The sequence below is a fragment of the Stenella coeruleoalba genome, assembly GCF_951394435.1.
Source record: "Stenella coeruleoalba genome assembly, chromosome: 3".
NCBI lineage: Eukaryota > Metazoa > Chordata > Mammalia > Artiodactyla > Delphinidae > Stenella > Stenella coeruleoalba.
Genome location: NC_137148.1, coordinates 63131476 through 63151462, shown reverse-complemented (window position 1 = coordinate 63151462; position 19987 = coordinate 63131476). Strand labels below are relative to the sequence as shown.

At 37.4% G+C, this 19987-nt stretch overlaps 1 protein-coding gene across 3 annotated transcripts; it reads left to right on the top strand.

The window, feature by feature from the left end:
• Positions 1 to 2182: 2182 nt before the first annotated feature.
• On the top strand, positions 2183 to 15365 carry MTX3 (metaxin 3). 3 transcript variants are annotated; one of them, XR_013827622.1, is made up of 10 exons: positions 2202 to 2296; positions 2802 to 2871; positions 3241 to 3317; positions 4259 to 4351; positions 4870 to 5052; positions 5199 to 5275; positions 5790 to 5947; positions 7222 to 7310; positions 8163 to 8310; positions 10094 to 10205. XR_013827622.1 is itself a non-coding variant. In XM_079916973.1 (9 exons), exons 1-9 carry the CDS (start codon positions 2216 to 2218, stop codon positions 10202 to 10204), a joined length of 939 nt encoding a protein of 312 aa, XP_079773099.1. In that variant the 5' UTR covers positions 2183 to 2215; the 3' UTR covers positions 10205 to 15365. The 3 variants fall into 3 exon arrangements, 2 of the variants coding, with proteins under 2 accessions (XP_079773099.1, XP_079773098.1); XM_079916973.1 differs by lacking the exon at positions 8163 to 8310 and having other exon boundaries at positions 2183 to 2296; positions 10094 to 15365; XM_079916972.1 differs by lacking the exons at positions 7222 to 7310; positions 8163 to 8310 and having other exon boundaries at positions 10094 to 10211.
• The last annotated feature ends 4622 nt before the right edge of the window (positions 15366 to 19987 follow it).

Genomic DNA, 19987 nt, shown 5'->3' with positions numbered 1-19987 from the left:
GAATAATACTCTCTAGCAGCCAGAAAAAAGGTGCAGGGGCATACCAACTACCCATACCAGGCATAATTCCTGAAGGTTTCAGCTTTCTCTGTGGTTCTCGGGAACAATATTCAGCCTGGTTGTGCAATCAACTGGCCTAGGGTTTTAAAATTCAATCTAGAAAATACAGACTCTCAAGAGGAATTGCAACAATAAAAGATTGCTATTAAACAGGCACTAATAAACCTGTGTGTAAGGATTCTCTCATCATAAGCATTAGCATGCTATTCTCTGTCTCAACTCAAAGCTAGGAGATTTAATTTCTCTTTAATGCAAATGAAACTGTTGTATGTAACAGCAGCAATAATGGAGAAGGCTAAACTGAGTAATTATGCTGTGTGTCCACAAAGAATGTGCATCCACTTTCACCTCCCTCCCTCCTATAAACAAGACTCAAGTAATCTACATTCTCTGTGTACGATTATTTAAAATGTCTAATTGTAGTATATGGACTCTGAGCTTTATGGCTTGGGATTTTAATTCTCTAAACAGGGAGGTCCAATTACTTGAATCTGGATGTTGAATTACCTGCTTTATTCTGAAGACTGAACAGACAGACTCCATTGATCCCACAGAGGATGTATCATTCCTACTCTCTGCTTCCATAGTATTTTATTTTTATTTCTAACTTTACTCATGATAATCTAACTTGTTACACCTAATCCTTTGTCTCCTTTGTAGAGTATAAACTCCTGAGGAGAGAAGTCATATCTTATTTATCTCTGTATTCTCCCAGAGCCTTACAGTGTTTTGGACATAGTAGCTGCTCAATAAATATTCTGACATTTAATTTTAATAGTACATATGTTATGCATTTCCCAGTTTAAAGTATTGTTAAAGGAATGTCACCTTTGACATAACTTCCCTACCCATTTCTGAGAACTCTTGCCTTTGAAACATGAAAATGGACTTTAGCAGATTCATACTGTTAATTTAGATGGCTATGTAAACAGTAAGGGAGTGCTTAGCAATTACTTGTTCAATTGTAATTTTATGAAAATTTGCAGAGATTTCTTTTGAGTTTTCAGTAGTTTAAAGGGACTCAGCCATCTCAGAGGCACAGGAAGGAAAGATCTCAGAGGAGTGACTGGGAGGGTATCCCAGAAAGTTTACTTTGCCTTCTAGAAAGAAGCCTGACATCCAGGTGCTAATTTCAAGACCCAGAGAGCATGTTACGATCATGGCATTCCCAAGGCCTATCTTTCCTCTTTTTCCTCCATTTTTTCTGAGAAATTGTCAGCTTGATGTTCAAGAAACATGTAGTTCATGCCCACTAGGCCCACAGACACGACTGGTGACATGATTTGCAGGGCCCAGTTGAAATAAAAAATGCAGGGCCCTTTGTTCAAAAATTATTAAGAATTTCAAGACAATGACACCAGAACAAGTGTGAGCTCTTCTAAGTATAGGGCCCTGTGTGACTGCAGAGGTCTCACATCTATGAAGCCAGCCCTGTTCTGTCTTCAAAGAACTTCTGGTACAATGAAAGGCAAAAGGTTTGTATCAGATAGAAGCTACAATTCAAGTATGTACAAGATGCTACAGGAACCCAGAAGTTCCTAACTTTGGAAAATTGTCCCAGGGAGGTGACAGTTAAGCTCATTTCTGAGGGAGCAGTGCCAGGGAAGAACAATATTCCAGACTGAAGAACGGCAGAATTCACTTGACAAACTTCAGGAAACTTGTTACTTTTAGGAAGAGTGTAACAAGCAAATGTGAAGGTGACTAACTGAGATTGAGAGTGGCAAGAAGCAGAAGCCAAATATATGGGGAAAAGGGGTCAAACAATTACAGAGTGCCTACTATATGCCAAGTTCTTTACCTCTATGTCATAATTTTAAACACAACAATCTTGTGAATAAACTTGTCATGCCTGGTTTACAAATGGGTTATTTAGGCCCAGGGTAGTAATAGTCAAAGTGCCTGGTACACATGGCATCCAATAAGTACTTGAGGAATTACTGGCGGGTTGTCTGACATTGCCCAGGACTCTTAAACCCCAGGCCAAACTGATGGCTAAGCGTGTTGTTAACCCCTTCAGTGGCCCTTCCCGCCTTGCACCTCTCCCAGTCCCCAGAGTACCCTTCCTTCCCTCGCGCCCCGCCCCCGCGTTTCCACGTGCCGGAAAGTAAGCAGCAAAAGTACTTCCGGGATAGCAAAGGTCGGCCCCGGCAAGATGGCGGCGCCCTTGGAGCTCAGGTGCTGGGGAGGCGGCTGGGGGCTCCCGTCGGTGCACAGCGAGTCCTTGGTGGTGATGGTGAGGCCGCCTCGCGGGCCAGGGCGCGGGAAAAAAGGGGCGGGGCCAGAGACGCGAGGCTGGCTGGTCCGGGTCCCGGCGGCTGGGGTTGGTTCCCGCCGCGCTCGGGCCCGGCCGGCCGGGTCGCTGCTCGCTGCACCGCCCGGGGCTCCCTCCCGTCCAACGAGTTACAGCCTAGCCTGTGGCCCCGCCGAATCCTGGAGGAGAAGTCATGGATTCTCCGCTTGGCTCCGAGTTTTCTCAGCCTTGCAAAGCCGTCTGTGCAGTGGAATGAAAGCCCAAAGCAGTAGGCGCGCGCTCCCCGCTCTGCATCCCTCAAACGTTTGGGGGGAAAAAAGTCCTCGAAATCTTGGTAGCGCGCAACCCCGGCTAGAAGTAGCGGGAGGGACGCAGCCCCCGAGTCAGGCGTTTCTGCCTTCTGGGGACCCGGCTTTGAAATAAAGCTGCTCTGCAGATTTGCATTACGTATTCAGTCTAAAATGTTTTATTGCAAACTCTCTTTCAGGCTTACGCCAAGTTTTCTGGTGCACCCCTGAAAGTCAATGTCATAGATAACACCTGGAGAGGTTCAAGAGGTACAGTGTAAACTTTTAAACACCCATTTCTGCCCTCTGTAAGCACCCTCCCCCCTCTTATTTAAAGTTAGGGGGCTTGTAGCCATGGAGTACCTTGGGGTTTTAGTTCTTACCACGACCTTAGCTGTGTGTTGCTTATGTTTTGATCATTTTGAGTAATACTTCAAAGGAGAAGCCAAATCAGTGGAAATTATGAGAAATGAAAATGCTCTCCAAAACTTTTTGTGTGTGTGTGAAATTGCAAAAACCTAAGATGAGTTACTCATTTTTTTTTTCTCCAAATGTGACTGGCATAGTTTTTAGGGTATTGGAGTCTCTTCAGAGGAAATCGAAATGCTTCCTTATATGTAAACTGTGTTGTGATTACAGGAGATGTACCAGTTTTGACAACTGAAGACAGTATTGTTTCTCAGCCGGCAAAAATACTAAACTTTTTAAGAAAACAGGTGGGTTCCTTCTGGAGAAATAGATTCTTGATCCCTGCATGTTGCTTCCAAAGAAAGTGCATTAAAAAAATTTTTTTTAGAATTCTTTTTTGGAGATACATAGGGCTTGATATAAGAATAGATTTGAGAGTCACTGCTCTAAATCATGAGTTGTACTGTGATTCAAAAGGCATATAGTGAGTTATAGTCAATTTATATTTTCATGCACTTTGCTTGGTTTTTATTGAAGCTTAGGTGTAAGTAGATTCAATTTAACCATTTTCACTATTATACTTATTGATATGATTGTAAATTTAGTTCCATAATTGCTACACATTTTGTGCTTGGTGTGAGGTCTGAGTTCCCATCAACTAGCAACTATTTATTTTTTAAAAGCACTTAAACTAATAGTTGCAGTTAAATGTTTCATGAAATAATGTATCCAAAATATCTGAACATGCCAAGATTTATATATCTAAAATGTTTAAACTGTAACAGTTTACATAAATGTAAAAGTTATCATTGATTTTGCCAATAGTTTAAAAAAAGAAGTCCTATATCAACAAAATTTAGAACTTTTCTCAATTGGAAGGTTTTCTCTTTTCAAGGGGAAAATGCTACTAATTAGAACTTTTTCCTTGTTGTTAACAAGAATAATAATAGCCTCTATTAAGTTTGTACTACATGTCATGCACTAAACTAAACTAGGTCATTAACAATCATTGAAATAATAGTTAATAATAAATAAACACCTAAAACTAACATTTATTGACCTTAACGTGTGCATGATGCTGTGCTAAGAACTTCATTTGCATTAAGCAGCATTTGTCACTGAATTTGTATTTCTCTTTTCCCCTTTTAATATGTTTGCCATTTTTGAGGAAGAATAGGAGTCCTAATTTATTTAGCTTCACTGTTTTGGGATGTTCTTATGAGGTTTTTGGTTTTTTATTTTTTAATAGAAATATAATGCCGATTATGAACTGTCAGCAAAACAAGGGGCAGATACACTAGCTTACATTGCTCTCCTCGAAGAGAAGCTTCTTCCTGCAGTGGTGAGCATTGGTGAATATTACAGTATTTTAGTGACGTACTGAAAATGTACTTAGTCGATTTAGAAGAAAAATAATGGAAAAGGCTTAAGAGAAGAAATTTCATTTATGTATCAGTCTTGATTCTTTCATGTAACTGCAGAACTGGGTTGATTCTGTTAGACGTTCAACTAGTGTATGAAACAACAAAGTGAAAGTTAATGTCATTTTGGAAATAAAGATTCTCTGTGAAAGATTGGAGTTTGTCCACATATAGAGTTGGGCCAACTATAATTCATTCATTCAACAAATATTCATTGAGCACCTACTATGTTCCAGGCCTTATTCTGGGTGCTTGGGATAGAGCAATCAACAAAACTCACACATTTAAAAACATTGATTTATCCTTGAGTCATCCTAACTGGAAAATTTGTATGGAGTCAACTTCATTCAGAGATATTTATGAAAAACTTTCACATTGATTGAGGATCTTCCTTTTAGTAAAAGAATATCTTTGTAGTGTGTTTTCCCTCCTTTTGCAGCTTCACACATTCTGGGTTGAGAGTGACAATTACTTTACTGTGACAAAGCCATGGTTTGCTTCACGAATGCCTTTTCCCTTGAGTTTGATCCTGCCTGGAAGAATGTCTAAGGGAGCACTGAATAGGATTCTCCTGACCAGGGGAGAGCCTCCCCTCTACCACCTCCGAGATGTAGAAGCTCAGGTATGATTGGAATTACCTTCAGAGCAAGGGCCCTCCAGAGGAGGGACAAGAGAAGGAGCAGGGATGAACTTATCTATAGATGCCAGTCTGAAAAGGAGTTCTCAAGTATCTTTCCTACCTTTGAGATGTAATTTCATCCTTATTAGATATACAGAGATGCCAAGGAGTGCCTAAATCTTCTGTCAAACAGACTGGGAACATCTCAGTTTTTCTTTGGAGATACGTGAGTGCATTCCCTTAAAAACCATTTTGATGTTCTGTTTGCATGTATTCAGTGAGCAGTTATTTAAAGCAAGTTCCCTTGCCTGGTCCTCCCACCCCATCCCCAATGAGTTTTTCACTTAAAAAAAATATTTAATGGATTTTTACTGTAGGAAACTTTTTCTGTTGCGGTAATCTTACATTGACTTAATATGCTACATATGTGAATTTGAAACTTCTAAGACTATTCCCACCACGTCTCCAGTCTCTATATAACACTTATGAGTAAAAATGAATCTTTAATTTACAACTTAATTTTCTTCTAAATAAAATGGGTAGAGTATTTTTTAAAAGCTACAACTGAGTAAAACCCTAGCTGCATCATTTTTATAAGCCAGAATGGGTAGTAAACCTTTTAAAAGACCGTATTGTATACTTCAGAATTGACAAATGTATTTGAGAAAAAGTGTTTTTTTAACATAATCCCAAATTAATATTTTCTATGTGCTTTTAAAAAATCCTTAATTTATTTTTAGGCCTTCTACTTTGGATGCCTATGTGTTTGGTTTTCTCGCACCTCTTTATAAAGTACGCTTTCCTAAAGTTCAGTTACAAGAACATTTGAAACAGCTCTCCAACCTGTGTCGCTTTTGTGATGACATCCTAAACAGTTATTTTAGGCTTAGTCTTGGAGGTAAGCTGGTTCCTCTTCAGCTAATCTTTGTTTGCATAGAATACTTGCATATTCTCGTAAGGATGTATAAGCCAAATTCATTACTTATTAAAGAAGTTTGTATATTGTCTTTAAATGCTGGTTTATAGAACTTCAGAAAGTTGCATTTTTCCAACTTATTTTTACTCCCATGTGTTAGTTCTTCTTTAAATAGAGAAATATATATTTGCCGTTTGTCTGTTCTGGATTTTATACAGTTCTTGCTTCTTGTTCTTTAAATATTGCTCCTTTGAAGTGGGTCATTTTCTTCTAAAAGTTAACCACAGGTATTTATTGTGTCCCTGCCAAAAGATAGCATTTATCCTAATGCAAATGGGCAGTTACTTTAAAGGTTGCTTCTAGCATTTTGCTTTGTGAACAGAAATGAGCAGCAGATTGATTTTGGTGAGGTACACTCCCATGATTCCACTACTTCAAAACTGATTACATCAGACTGGAGGTATAGTAAACAGAGGGCACCTGTCACTTAGGCTCTGATTCTTCGAGTGTTGGGCCTTGTGCTTAAGTGATTGGGACACAAAATTTGTATGGGGAGAGTTGGCCAGAATTGTCCTTTTAAGAAATAGAAGTCATAAGGATCGTTGGTTAAGGGACAGTTTACTTTTTATAGTGGGTTATGTGTTTTGTATATAATACACTTGTATATAACAAGGGAGGGGTTAGTTAGTTTGAGGGTCATGAAACTGAGTAACTTTCAACCTTGTTACTTGGGAGCAGTGGTTAGCAAACCTGACTACAGAACAAATACAAAATCTTGGGTCCTATACCAGATTCACTGAATTAGAATCCCTTAGGGATGGATCCCAGGAATCTGTATTTTTTAAGGTTCCTCCAAGTACTTCGGATGCTTTGTGGGTAACTGTTTGGGCCTTAGAAAGCTGTTCAAATAGTTGTAACTAAAGACCTATGTGAAATGGGGGGGAAGGTACAAGTCAAATTTGAGAAGGAAATGAGGACTGTTGTGCTCTAATGACCTTGGCTATCTGCATAATGCTTGGCTAACAGGGTCTTAAGGACAAATTTAGTCCTTTAGCTTAGGGTTTGGTTTTGGAGCATTACTCTCCCTCTTAAGTTTGCCTTTGAACCCAGAATGGTTTTTCACTTTGCCTTTTTTGGAGGGTGTGGTGGGCAATGGGGCACTTAGGAGGGTTGGATAGACTCAATATTCTTTGAATCTAAACAGCTTGTAAGGCTTTCAGAATTTCCTCTTTCTGATTTCTGTCCTGGCTTCTTAGGCATCTCTCCTGCTGGACAAGAAACGGTAGATGCAAATCTGCAGAAACTCACACAACTTGTAAATAAGGAATCCAACTTGATTGAAAAGGTCAAGTTTACTTCAATTGTTATTTTATAGTAGTTTAGTATTTTTCTTTCTGCAATTAATATTGTTTTGGGTTATGCATTAACTTTACCTTTTCAGTTTTTCTTTAAGTTTATTTTTTCAGAAAGCTGTTTAAACATACATTTACTAAAGCTGTACAAAATACAGTGTTTTGAAGCCAGTAATGGCCTGATTGCTATGGGGAAAGATCTGATAATGGTATTGGATTTACTTTTACCACCCAATTAGTAGTACTTTTCAAGTTAGGAGACCCCAAAGCCTGGCTTCAAAAAAAGAGAGAGACAAACAAGAAAACACTCCTTGCTTGCTTGTCTGCTTCTTTCTGTCTCTGAGGGTTGACATTTCTTGAGATTGTAAGCACCTGTGCTTATCCTTTCTTGCTAAAAGCACTATGGTGTTTTTTTCTTTCTTCCACGTAAATGGTTTTATTTTGCCTCCTTCCTATCCTCTGTTCTAAACGTTGTCTGCAATTTTTGCCAGTGTGGATATTTTGCCACTTAGGGAGTATGCATTTGTTGAGAGAGATATTGAGGAATTGGGTGGGGGAGGGAGCCAACAATGGAAATTTCAAGGGTGATTCTAATTGGAAAAATACAAGGGAGTTATGCATTTTCTCCTCAAATGTTTGATAAACTTGCTTTTTCTTTCTTATGCAAATGCATAATGCTTTATTCTTTCACAAACTAATAGGTCATTGTGGCTTAATAACACTGGCTAGAGGATTTGGGGGATTGAGTAACAGGCACTGTGTTATATGAGCTTTATATGAGTTATCTCATTTAATCTTCACAGAAGCTCTGTGTGTGCAGGTACTTTGTCATTCCCATTTTACAGATGAGATACTGAAGCTTCGAGAGTAGCTTATAACATCACCTGCCCGAGGCCTTTCAGCTGGCAAGAGGTAGAGAGGGAATGTGAACCCTAGAAATTGGATTCCAGCATGGACTTTGCAGTTAGTCAGTCATCTAACTCATGAATGAAAGTATGTATCCATTACTACTGGTGGTAATAGCCAGATTTATAACAGCCACTCTCTGGAATGACCATTTTACTTCTCTTTATGGTATTGCATGTACCTCTTATTAAAGTTTGGGTAAGCTGAATGAAAGCCAAGTTTGTCTTAATTCGTAGCCTAACCCAGCAAATCTCATGAGAGGAAATACACTGAGAGTTAAGTGTGGATAATGGAAAGATTACTCAGACTGTTTTAGATACTTTTCTGCTAGATGAAGGCTATCCAGTATAGCTTCCATTTCTATCTGTGGCAAATTCATTAGACATGTGAAGGGAACCATGAAATACCTACATGTGCAGAAAGTGAAGCCAGGAGGCCCTGTCACCACTTGGTACAGTTCCATTTTGGCATCATCAATATATGAGAGTTTCCTGACCCTATATCAGCACCTCTCTCCACCCCACTTCCCATCTGCTCTTCAGTACAGTTCACTGTTTGCTACAAGACATTAGAACAACAAATTCTATTGGCTACCACCGTTCACCATTTAGACAGGAAATCTAGAGCTTAAAAAAAAAGAAAGAGTTATGTTTGAGGAACTTAGTTCTTGCAAGGAAAAAAAAGACATCACAATTGATTCAGATAGTTCACTGGGAATACTTTTTCCCTCGGAAAATTAAGAGTTAATCTTTTATTCTTTTCCCTTTATTATGAACCCTATGTACCTCTGCTGAAACATTTCCCCTGTACTTTATAAAAGCATCTTGAGAAGATAAGAGAGAGTTTGGGGCTGCTTATATTCAAAACTCTAAAAAAGCCTACCTATCAAGTAGGTGATAAGATGCTATATTCTGTTGGTTTTGGGTCATTGATGGCAGCTGATTTCAAGTCTTCTATGAAGCAGCTTAACACCAGGACCTTGCACTCTGGTTTTGGGGTACCCTGGTTAAAGGTAGTTTTCTAAGGTCTGACTCAGTTCTAAGTAACCCCTGTCCTAGTGTTTCCCGGGATGCTAACATAATCCTTAGGGTAAGTCTGAAACTCTTGGACATTTTCTAAATATGTTCTTGATTTGTTTCTCTGGAGCAGACTTAGAACTGATCCAGTGTTTGCAGTGCCTCTGGATTAGGTCTAAAGAATTTATCCTTCTTTCTGTATCTTTTCTTAGCTTCTCTTGGTCTAAATAGTCATAGCCTTAAAGAGGTGATCTTTTTGAGTGGAGTTCAGGCCATTTTTATTGAGGCAATGCGATATAGTTGAAAGAACAATAGTGTTAGAATAAAAAGACCTGTGTTCACATTTCAGCTCTGATGCTAGCTTTGCAACCTAATGCAAATCTGGTAACCTTTCTGAGCTTCATTTTGCTAATCTGTAAAGTAGGGAATGATTGTGTCCGTCTTTTTGTTTTTCCTTTACAGTTGTGTTGGGAAGATCAAATGAGAACATACTTTGTAAACTGTGGAGAGTAATGTAACAGAAATACTGCTTTTACACTTAATATTAGAAGATCTCTTAAACCAAGTTGTGCTGTGGTTGAGTTCAGTAGACTGTTCATTATGTGGAATTACTGTAATTTTGTGAAGTCATCAAGGATGAGCCATATTGCTTTCATACATATACTGAGTCAGCCAGTATTTAGATATGATGTTTAGAATTCTTGAGAGATTATTTGCAAGAAAAAGGTTTCTCTAGCAGTCCTAGAAACATAAGGTTCGGTACTCTTCTAGACTACAGTTTGGATGGGGAGGCCACAGTCCATATAAGTGATGCCATAGCCATAAGTCAGATGTACCTTTTGTACTTTCCACAGATGGATGACAATCTTCGCCAAAGCCCTCAGCTTCCTCCTCGGAAACTGCCAACACTTAAATTGACTCCAGCAGAAGAAGAAAGTAATTCCTCACAACGGCTATCACCCTGACAGTCTTCATGCTTTGTGTCCAAAGTCATGTAATTGTTGCAGTAATCTCTTACACTAAGTGTGTGAAGGCAAAAAGAAAATTCATGAATAGGTATAAGGAAGACTCTAAAACGAAACTTTCTATGACAGCAATTTGTTTTTTAGTTAGGAAGCTCGTGTTTTAGCTTGGCAATGCACTTTAAGTAACATCAAGGTAAATGCTAAATGAACTTGGGGAAAAAAGAAAACACGTTGTACTGTAAATAAAAAACCTGCCTTAACCTTGGCAGATTTTTGCCTTTGGTTCACATGTTGCTGGCCCAAAGCTACACTTCTGTTCTGAATGTGCACTGTTAGTTTATCCAAGTTAATTTATTAATTTAGTATCCTTATACCAGTCTAAATATCTAATATGTGGCTCTTTGGCTGAAGCCTTTTTTTCTTCTGTTTAGAAATCTGATGCCTATTTTAGATGTTAGGAAAAATATATTATTCTAATATTCTATTTACTTCAATAGAAAAGCCTGTATTTAACTTTAAAAAGCAATGAGGAATGTGTTTTTAAATTATGCTCTCATAAGTCTAATCTTTGGGGGAGTTACTACCATACATATAAATATTAAAGATGGTTACATATAATATTTGTCTGACTATATGCACTTCAATGTAACAGTATTTGCTCATGTGTTCAATACAGGTTAGCAAGGGCTGTTTTAATTTATTGGAGCTTTAGACCTGTGTATTCGTAGTACATCTTTAACTCTAGTCATCTCTTTCTTGGGTTGATTTCGGGAGAGCTGAACGTGTTAGCATCGTTATTATGCCAGGCTGTAAAGTCTAACTGACACTTGCCCGGTTGTTAGACACTACTCAGGAGGAGCTTACTGCCAGAGAACTAGAAGTACCTACTGTGCACCTGGTCCAGGTTCACCATGCTTGGCTCAGACCAGTGTTCTTCCTAAGAAACATATCATGTAGTCAAAACCTTTATGACAACTAATTATTTTCCATAGAGTTAACTACAGTTGAAGGATTCAATGGAGTAATCGGAAATAGCAGATTTTAAAGAACATTTTCTATTTATTGGTTGCTGAACTGTTCAAAGATTTCCTGTGCGGGTAATTTTACTTACAATAGAATCTTGCTTATTTTAGTGGCTGAGGTGCTTCTGCTGTCCTAAAACTACTTCTGGGGTTTTTAAAATATAGGACCATGTTTTTGATTAGTGTCTTAAAAGATTACTATGGTGCTCAGCAAATCTTGTCACATCCTGCAGAAACCCCCAGGTTAGGAAAACAGTTTTGGACTCAAGAGACTTGTCTAATTTGAGCTGAGTGGAACTCAGCTGTGTTTGACCTGTATCCTCTCCATTTGTTCTGTATTTAGGTAGCTATTTATACAGAAGTCTTTATGTCATTGTAAATATTTTTTCTTGAAAGTTTTAATGAGAAACAGGGTAGTCTTCAAAGTCTTGTTCATCTGTTTGGACGCATTGAGAGAAAGAAACTAATGAGTTTCACATTACTTCTGCAACAGGTGGGAGAGAGTGTGTGTGTGTGTGTGTGTGTGTGTGTGTGTGTGTGTGTGTGTGTGTTATGCGTTAGTCTTCTGTTAGAGTCCAGCAGTCGGAAATCTGTTTGAATATTCTGTGTTGGAAATCATGACCATAGGACTTTATTGTCCTCTAGGATTGATGTTTATTGGAGATGGGTGGTTAGCACATTAATCATCTGCTTATGCTTTAGTCAGGGTTAGTCATTTTCGATTATGATTTCTACTAAAACTTTCAAAAAGTATTTGAAGTGACTTACAATTGTCAAATATGTAAAACAGGACAATTAAAATTAGTTTTTGGCAAAATAAAAAATTTATAGGAGAAAGAACTATATTAACCCTAACAGATTCTAAAATTGAATGGTAAATTTAACTCCAGATTTCTCCATGGGCAAAGTCAAAGGATAATACTGGGTTATGTAAAGTTTTCTGTCAGTAAGGTTACTACTGTCCATGAGTAAGCAAAATGTATTTACATTTTTATAAGAATGTGTAATATCGTATTCTTACGACACAAAGATGCAGCCAGTAAGCATACTGTAATGTTTGTTGAAAGTTTAATAAAAAAATATCATTCTAGAATAACAAGTATCCTTTTTTAGTAGAAAGACGACTGTAAATATGATTTATTTCCTTTTGGTCATTCCTGCTTTGAACTGCCTTTAGCTGTATGCTATATAGGCCATGATGCTTCCAGACTATCTTTCCTAAGATGCAAAATATGATTTAGATAAGTGAGAATTTATATGCTGGGTTACTTAGTTGAGGTTTTTGGTATAAGCTAATGAGATGCTAGGAAGCTATCACTGAACACAAACCACTCCAGGGATCAGCCACACATATAGGAAGCTCTTGGAAAGGAATAACTGGGCAGAGAGCTTTTGAGCAACCTGTCAGGATATGCTTTGGATAAAGTTTGAGTTCGCTGAGATAAATGGTCCACAGTCTTAAAATACTGTGAGCCACTTTCTTTTGGAAGTGATGGTGGAGGATAATATGATAAAAGGAACTATGTTTGTGTTTATGTTTCTTGGTAGTATAGGATGAGAAAATTGGTCAGATAATTCCCATAAGATAAAGATCGTTCGTCAACAAACTGTCATCAGTTATCCATAAGACTGGCCATTCCCCTAAGACCAAAGAAACTGTAAAAGACCTTTAAGGACAGTCATTCCTACACAGTGTTTTTCCCCCTAAAAGGTTGGCACTGACAAACGAATTAAATTTCAACCTAGACATGTTTGTTTTATTTTTTGAGGGCTAGAGGATTAGAGATTTTATGTTAAATCTGAAGCATTTTGATTTCCATTTGTAATTTCTGTTCATTTAATGTGGCTAGATATATTAACTTAAAGGAATGGGTAAGCTTATTTCAATCAGAGCTAAGTTACAATTTTCAGAAGTCTGCAAAAATGGAAGAAAACTAGACATCAAAAGAGGCAGAAATTGGTAACAGTATCTCAGAAAACCAATTTTTAAAGGTAGTATCATGTGATAAAAGTGGTATTTGAAGTCAGTAGTATGTTTTCTTAGAGCCTCTTCCAGGAATAGACATTTACCATGTTATTAGATTTTTCTTAAACTGTTTACTTTTTCATAAACTGTCAAAAATTGTATCCCTCTGAAACCAAAATATAAATGCTTAAAATGTAAAGACAGGAAGCTGAGGGATGGTTACATAGGATCTCTGTGTACTATTTTTGCAACTTCTTTTTGTGAGTCTATAATTATTTCAAAATAAAAGGGTTTTAAAAATAAATTCAATAAGTTTATCATTATCTAAACTATGATTTAAAATTTAATGCTTTAAACATAGTATTCAGTTCCAGATTAATAAATGCATAATATAAATGAATTTATTTCATTCTTGAGTTTAAAGAAAAAAAAACTCAGGTTTATAACAAATGATAATCTAAAGATCTGTTTTGCCTTATCAGCAAAGAAAAAACAAGAACCCCTAAAACTAAGAACCCCTTTTCCCTAGGAGATTAAAAATTCTACGGTTTTATGTTTGTAATTGTATCTTTTTTCCCTATGGTATGGTATCCTTTTATGAGGATAAAATATTTTGGAAAAAACTCCTCCATGTCTCTGTGTGGTGATCCTTCTTTGTTTTGCAAGTGTTCTCTAACTACACTAGGGATGAACAAAATGCAGTGTGTCTGTGTGCTTTTTGTTTTTTAAGTTCACAGGGATTTAGTGATTGACTTTGTCTTGGTTTAATTATTTATATAATTGAAATCCTGAGCAGAGCCACATATATTTGGGTTGTAATGACGGTCTTTTGTATATGTTGTTGGCATTTAGAATTATCTTTTGCCTTTTTTCTTGTTCAGCTCTGTGGAACTTACATTTACTTTTCAATGTTTTCATATTTCCTAAGAAATTACTAGATTTTTAAGAAATTCGTTGTTAATTACATGAACCAAAGGTCAGTAATCCTAGTCTCAAAGGTTTAACTGAAGTTTCATTAGATCTTCAAAATGTTGATTTTCATAGAGATGTAAAGATGGAGTGCTTTGCTTTTTTTTTTTTTTAAGGGTTTTTAAAATTATTTAGCTCCAAACTCTTGTTGGGATATAATGTTTGCTAGAAGCCCAGGTTACCTCCCCTAGACTTAAAATTATTGTGATTGAGGTGGAGAGGTATCCTCGGAATCAAAAAGCATGCAAAAATCATTTGTTCCAGATGAGGAGGCCAGTGATTACTGATGAGAATGAACATTCTTGAACAATGATAGAAGAAAGGGTAGCTTTGAGTTGGATGTTTGTAAACAGAGAATGGAATGTTATGATAAAAGACTATTCAGAGCAAAACAAAGTAGTTCCTTTAAAAAAATGCAGGAAAATAAGTCTTTATATCCTCATTATTATTAATTTGAAATTATATTGTAAGATAGTTTTAAACTATAATTCAGTTCTTTGGAGAAGCATTTCAAGATATATTTTGGCAGAATATATTGTTATTATATGAATAGTGGGTTCTTTGGCTAAATAGGGAAATGCTGGGTTAGACAAAGTTAAGTTACTGTAGGCTTCTCAGCACCTTACATATGCTGTTGGTGGTTTCAGACTCCAAGAAGGGCCTGTATTTTGTACACTATTTTCCTAATTTATTTTTATGTGGATTTTTTTTTTTAAGTAGGTGTCATGTGGGATTTGTGTTCTGAGAAATAGTTAGGGAAATGCTGCCCTAAGAGTGCTTCTGCTTGTTTGTACTCATTGCAGAGGTTTCCAGTTGTTGGCTGCCCTTCTAGTGAGTGGTGATAAAATGGAAGCGACAGGTTAGGGCTCCCTGGGACCATGGAGTTGACTGAGGATTGGCTGTGGGTTTAGACAGGTTGGTTATTTAGGCACATGTGAGGCCCTTGGTCAGTCCAGCTGCTTCCCTAGAATCCCATTTGGCTTGGAACAGCTGTACAAGAGTGTGAACTGGTGGTTTCAGAGAACTAACCACTTGTTAGGCATCTATGAGACAGAGGGAACCAACTTGGAATTCCATTCCAAACTGTTTTTGGCTGTGCTTTAAAAGTACCAGAAAGGCAGTGAGTATTTATAGCATTAAAGTCACATACAAGTTAGTTATTTTTTATATATATATATATATATATATATATATATATATATATATATATATATATATGCATGCACATGCATACACACATAGTGTCTTAGAAAGTGTACAGTTCCTTCTGTGACAAAAGCAAGGAAAGTTTAATATTTTCAACTTCTATTACTGAAGACATGGTCTAAAAAAGGATTGTATGTTTGTGTATGCATTTTCTAGGATGAGGGTTTACAGTTTTTATTAAATTCTCAGCAAGTTTCTGTATCTCCCCAAATTTAAGCCTCACTAGACCTTCTAATTTCAGAGGACTAAGTATATCTGATTTCATTTCAAAGTATAAAACCAGTTCACTCATCAGGTGTAAGGATGCTCTTTGTTTTCTGCAGTGTATATGGTTACATATTTGGAACTGCGTGCTTTGGATGTGTATTGGTTGGAAAGCTTGCCTTTGGGTTTGAGTTGTGGTGTGGTGAACATCTGGCCATGTGCAAAGCAGTTGGATCTTTGTTCTGATTCTTTAGGTCTTCTCATGCAAATTCAGAGAAATGCCTTCTAATCATTGAGTTTACATGTCCCAGATCCCTGGATGTCTAGAAACAATGGCTTGCCAGAGTTTGCGTCAGTCCTGAGGGAGTCACGCACTATAGAGGAGGCTGTGTTCGCTATTTGTTCTTTGACCTGTTGGCTGCCTCTCTTGCAGTGCTGGCGTCTTATTTCTTGGAGAAGGACGGGTGTACTCAAGCTTTTATGTTAACTGCATAAAGATGAGCTTTATTCTTCTTCTGACTTGATGTTTTATTTTGTAAAATAGGAAATAATGTCTTTCCATTTTTCTGTTCATCCCAAAGTGGAAATTTGAGGTGTTTGTAATATAACTTTAGCTTTCTGGAAGACTGATAGCAAAGAAGACAAGTAAGAAATTTATGTATACTCATATTGGTTTTGTTCCACCAAGCTTATCTTCAAATGGTATACATTTGAAACATCTGTTCTAGTGTATAAACACTGTAGTTTTGTTATGAAGTAAACAATCTTAAAATAAGCATTGTTGGTCATAATTTCAACATTCTAGCCTTGCCTTGTGTGAATATATTTTACTCAGAGATTGTGTATAAATACCCAGAAGTGGTGATGATGATCAATGTTGTAAAGAATTTATTCTGATAAATGAGAAACTGGATATAATGTCAAAATAGCTATTTTCACAATAAAATCTCAAGTTGCTCGAATGTTTATTAATTCCTGGTTTAATGTTACTTATTCCTTAAGGTGAATATTTCATTGGGAAGAATTTTGGGGTCGTTCAAAATAGTTTTGTGCTGGGACTGAGCTAGATAGAGGGTTGTTCTTTTTAAAATGTCCATTCTTTCTGTGATGCCTTGAGATCACTTGTGCTCTTTCCAGCCTGTGCTAAAGGAGGTTAGAGGCCTGCTCCCTAGGCCATTGTGTGTGTGTAACCTCAGACAGCTCACACAACTTTTCAGGACTCCAGTTAGCTTATCCCTTTGGCTTTATAAGTTTCTTAAGATTTTTTTTTGCTCACACAACTTTTCAGGACTCTAGTTAGCCTATTTCTTTGGTTTTATAAGTTTCTTTAAAATTTTCTTTTTTGCTCACCTAGAAAGTCCAGTGATGTTCCATGTAATTGGATGGAAGGCATACACTGAGAAAAATAATGCAACTTTAGGTAGTGGGGAAGATATTCATATTTTTTGCTTTTTTTTTTTTTTTTTTAATTGGGTAGCATATATGGGTAAGGAGAACCCTGTTAGGGCTGTTAGTCTAGTTAGGGCAGGTTCCCTGAGGGGATGAGTATTTGTTAGTAGAGTTTATTTTTTTTAATTGAGGTATAATTTATGTATAGTAAAATGCATCAACCTTCCAAGTAGAGCTGTTCAGGTATGTATTTCTCTCACATGAGAAGCCAGCTACATCTTTGTTGATACTTCTATCCCCAAAGAATACAAATCTTAATTGCGTATGAACTTTGGGTTTCAGATGAAATGCCCTTGGGTGGATTGAGGTGGTAATGATCACTTACTTCTTGCAAGAGAGCAGGAAAGAAGAGTTGGTGGTGGTGGGATAATAGAATTCTTTTGGGGAAAGACGACTGTTGGATTGGCCAAAAAGTTCATTCGGGTTTTTCCGTAAGATGGTATTTGGAGTCACAAAGCTGAGAACCTTTCAACAAACACCTTCAGAATTTTTCGTTCTTAATTGCTCAGCTTAGAGGCTTGACTTTGGTCTGGGACTATTTGGGGTGCTCAAAAGCTCCTGAATATTTAGTATGATGTCCTTTGGTGAACAGTAGGCTGCAACGTAAGTGGTGCTCTGTTTTTCTTTTGCCATTAATAGCAGCCATTGGTAGGAAAACTTTTAAGTTTTCCATATGGGGATCTTGTCCTAAGTGAATCTCCGTAGGAGAAAGATTGAAATAAAGGGGAAACCACTAAGATCACTGAGGACTGCGCATATGTTTGAGACAGGTATATATGAGAATAAGAAGGAAATGGTGGTGGAGAATGTAAGGATTTGTCTTACTCCATCTTGTAATTAAGTTCCTAGTTGTAAAGCAAAGGAGATACACATCCCTTCTTGATCTGACAAGAAGTTCAGGAGAAACGATGAGAAAACATGGCACATTTCTCCAGGTACATTAGTCAGCCTCCTGGAATGCTTTAGACGTCTATGATTATGAAATGAAGACAGCTGTACATCGTCAAAGACGTTGCTAATTTCTAACACAGCCAACTCGCTCCAAAAGTTGTACTTTTCCAAGTAAGAGAGGGGCTATTATATTTATCCTGCTTTTTGAGTAAGCGAGTGAAAATAGGGAAATCTTGACATTTATAAATAAAATTAGGGATTTTTTTTTTTTTTTGCGGTACGCGGGCCTCTCACTGCTGCGGCCTCTCCTGTTGCGGAGCAACAGGCTCCGCACGCGCAGGCTCAGCGGCCATGGCTCACGGGCACAGCCGCTCCGCGGCATGTGGGATCCTCCCGGACCGGGGCACGAACCCGTGTCCCCTGCATTGGCAGGTGGACTCTCAACCACTGCACCACCAGGGAAGCCCAGGGATTGGTTTTTCAGATCCGAGTTTCGGGCAGGTGGTCGTCTCAAGAATTCACATTTTGAAAAAGTTAAGAAATCTTTTGGTGTAGAAGGAAGCATGACGCTTTCCAAATATCACAGTTAAGACCAAACAGATTTCAGTTTTATTTTAAATGCAAGAAGCAAACTGACTTATTTGAAGACTGTCAGATTGTGCCTATTCTGATATGTGTTGTCCCAGTTCTGTCTATGAGGGGGGAATTGTCATTTTCATCTAATGAGCATGGTTTACGTTTTGTATTACATATAATATGCAGTTCACAGAGTGACTACTGCTAAAATGGTTTAGAAAAAGGTGGGAAGGGATATAGTAGATGTAGAAATTAAAAGGAAAAAGAACCAAAGAGAAAGGAACTCTAATTATGATGTAATTGGGGCTGTGGCGAGGAAGAGGAATGGAATGTAGAAAGACAGTGGATTTTAGAGTTAGAAAGCCAGGCTTAACACAGCACACCAAACTGGTGATTTTAAGCAAGTCACTTGATTCTTAGTCTGCATTACTATTCGTTGCAATGCAATGGAATAATTGAATCTGGATGTATGAACATTTTTATGTGTTTGTTTTTTTAAAAAAAATTATTAAAATTTAGACGCTACCAATAGGAAGAGCCCCATCCCACCCCTTATGAATAACCTCTGTTAACCTATTGGTATCTAGTCTTTCAGTCTTCTGTTTTCTACACACACACACACACACACACACACACACACACACACTTCTGTATATATTGTAATCCTATATAGTATGTACTATTCTGTAATATGCTTTTTCACTTAGTGTTCAGAAAATCTTGTAGGTCACTACATATTCTACATGATTTTTAAAGGCTGTGTGCAATTTCAGTGCATGATGTTACATTGTTTATTTCATTCCTTTGCAATGGACATTAGGGTAAATTCCTCTTGTAATGGTCTTTGTTATATGTTATTAAGTTGTTTCTCAGGAAGATGCACCACTTTATATTCTCCAATGCCCTGTGTAGGAGAGCCTGTTTTACTGCAACCCCATGAACTTTGAGTTCTTTATCTCGTCACTAATCTAAAAGGTAAAAAATAGTTAATTTATTTATTTAATATGTATTTCTTTGATAACTAGTAAGGGTGAATATTTTCCCCATATGTCTACATGTAGTCCATTTGTGTTTCTTCTGTAAGTTGTCTATTCATATTCTGCATAAAAGGAAAATTACTTAACTTCTCTGAAACCCTGTCTTCTCTGCTGTAAGACGGGGTTTCCATGTGGTCTAAACGGAATAACACATTGCAGATCCAGAATATGGCAGGCATGCAACAGTATTGTTTGCCTTCGTGTTATTTCCTGGATTAAGAGCTCCCAGAGGATGGAGACTCATTATTTATCCCAGCACCTAGTACAGTGCTTGGAACAGAGAAGAAGCTCAAAAAGTTTTTGAGGAAGGAGGAATAGCTGGGATTCGAAAATATTTTGAGTATATCAGGAAAAGGAGTGAGAAAAGTTGAAGCCGAGATCCAATGAATAAGTAGTGAGAAAACTGGTGGGTTCCTCAGAAGCTTATTATTCAAATGGAAGAATTTAGGTTTTATTCTCAAAG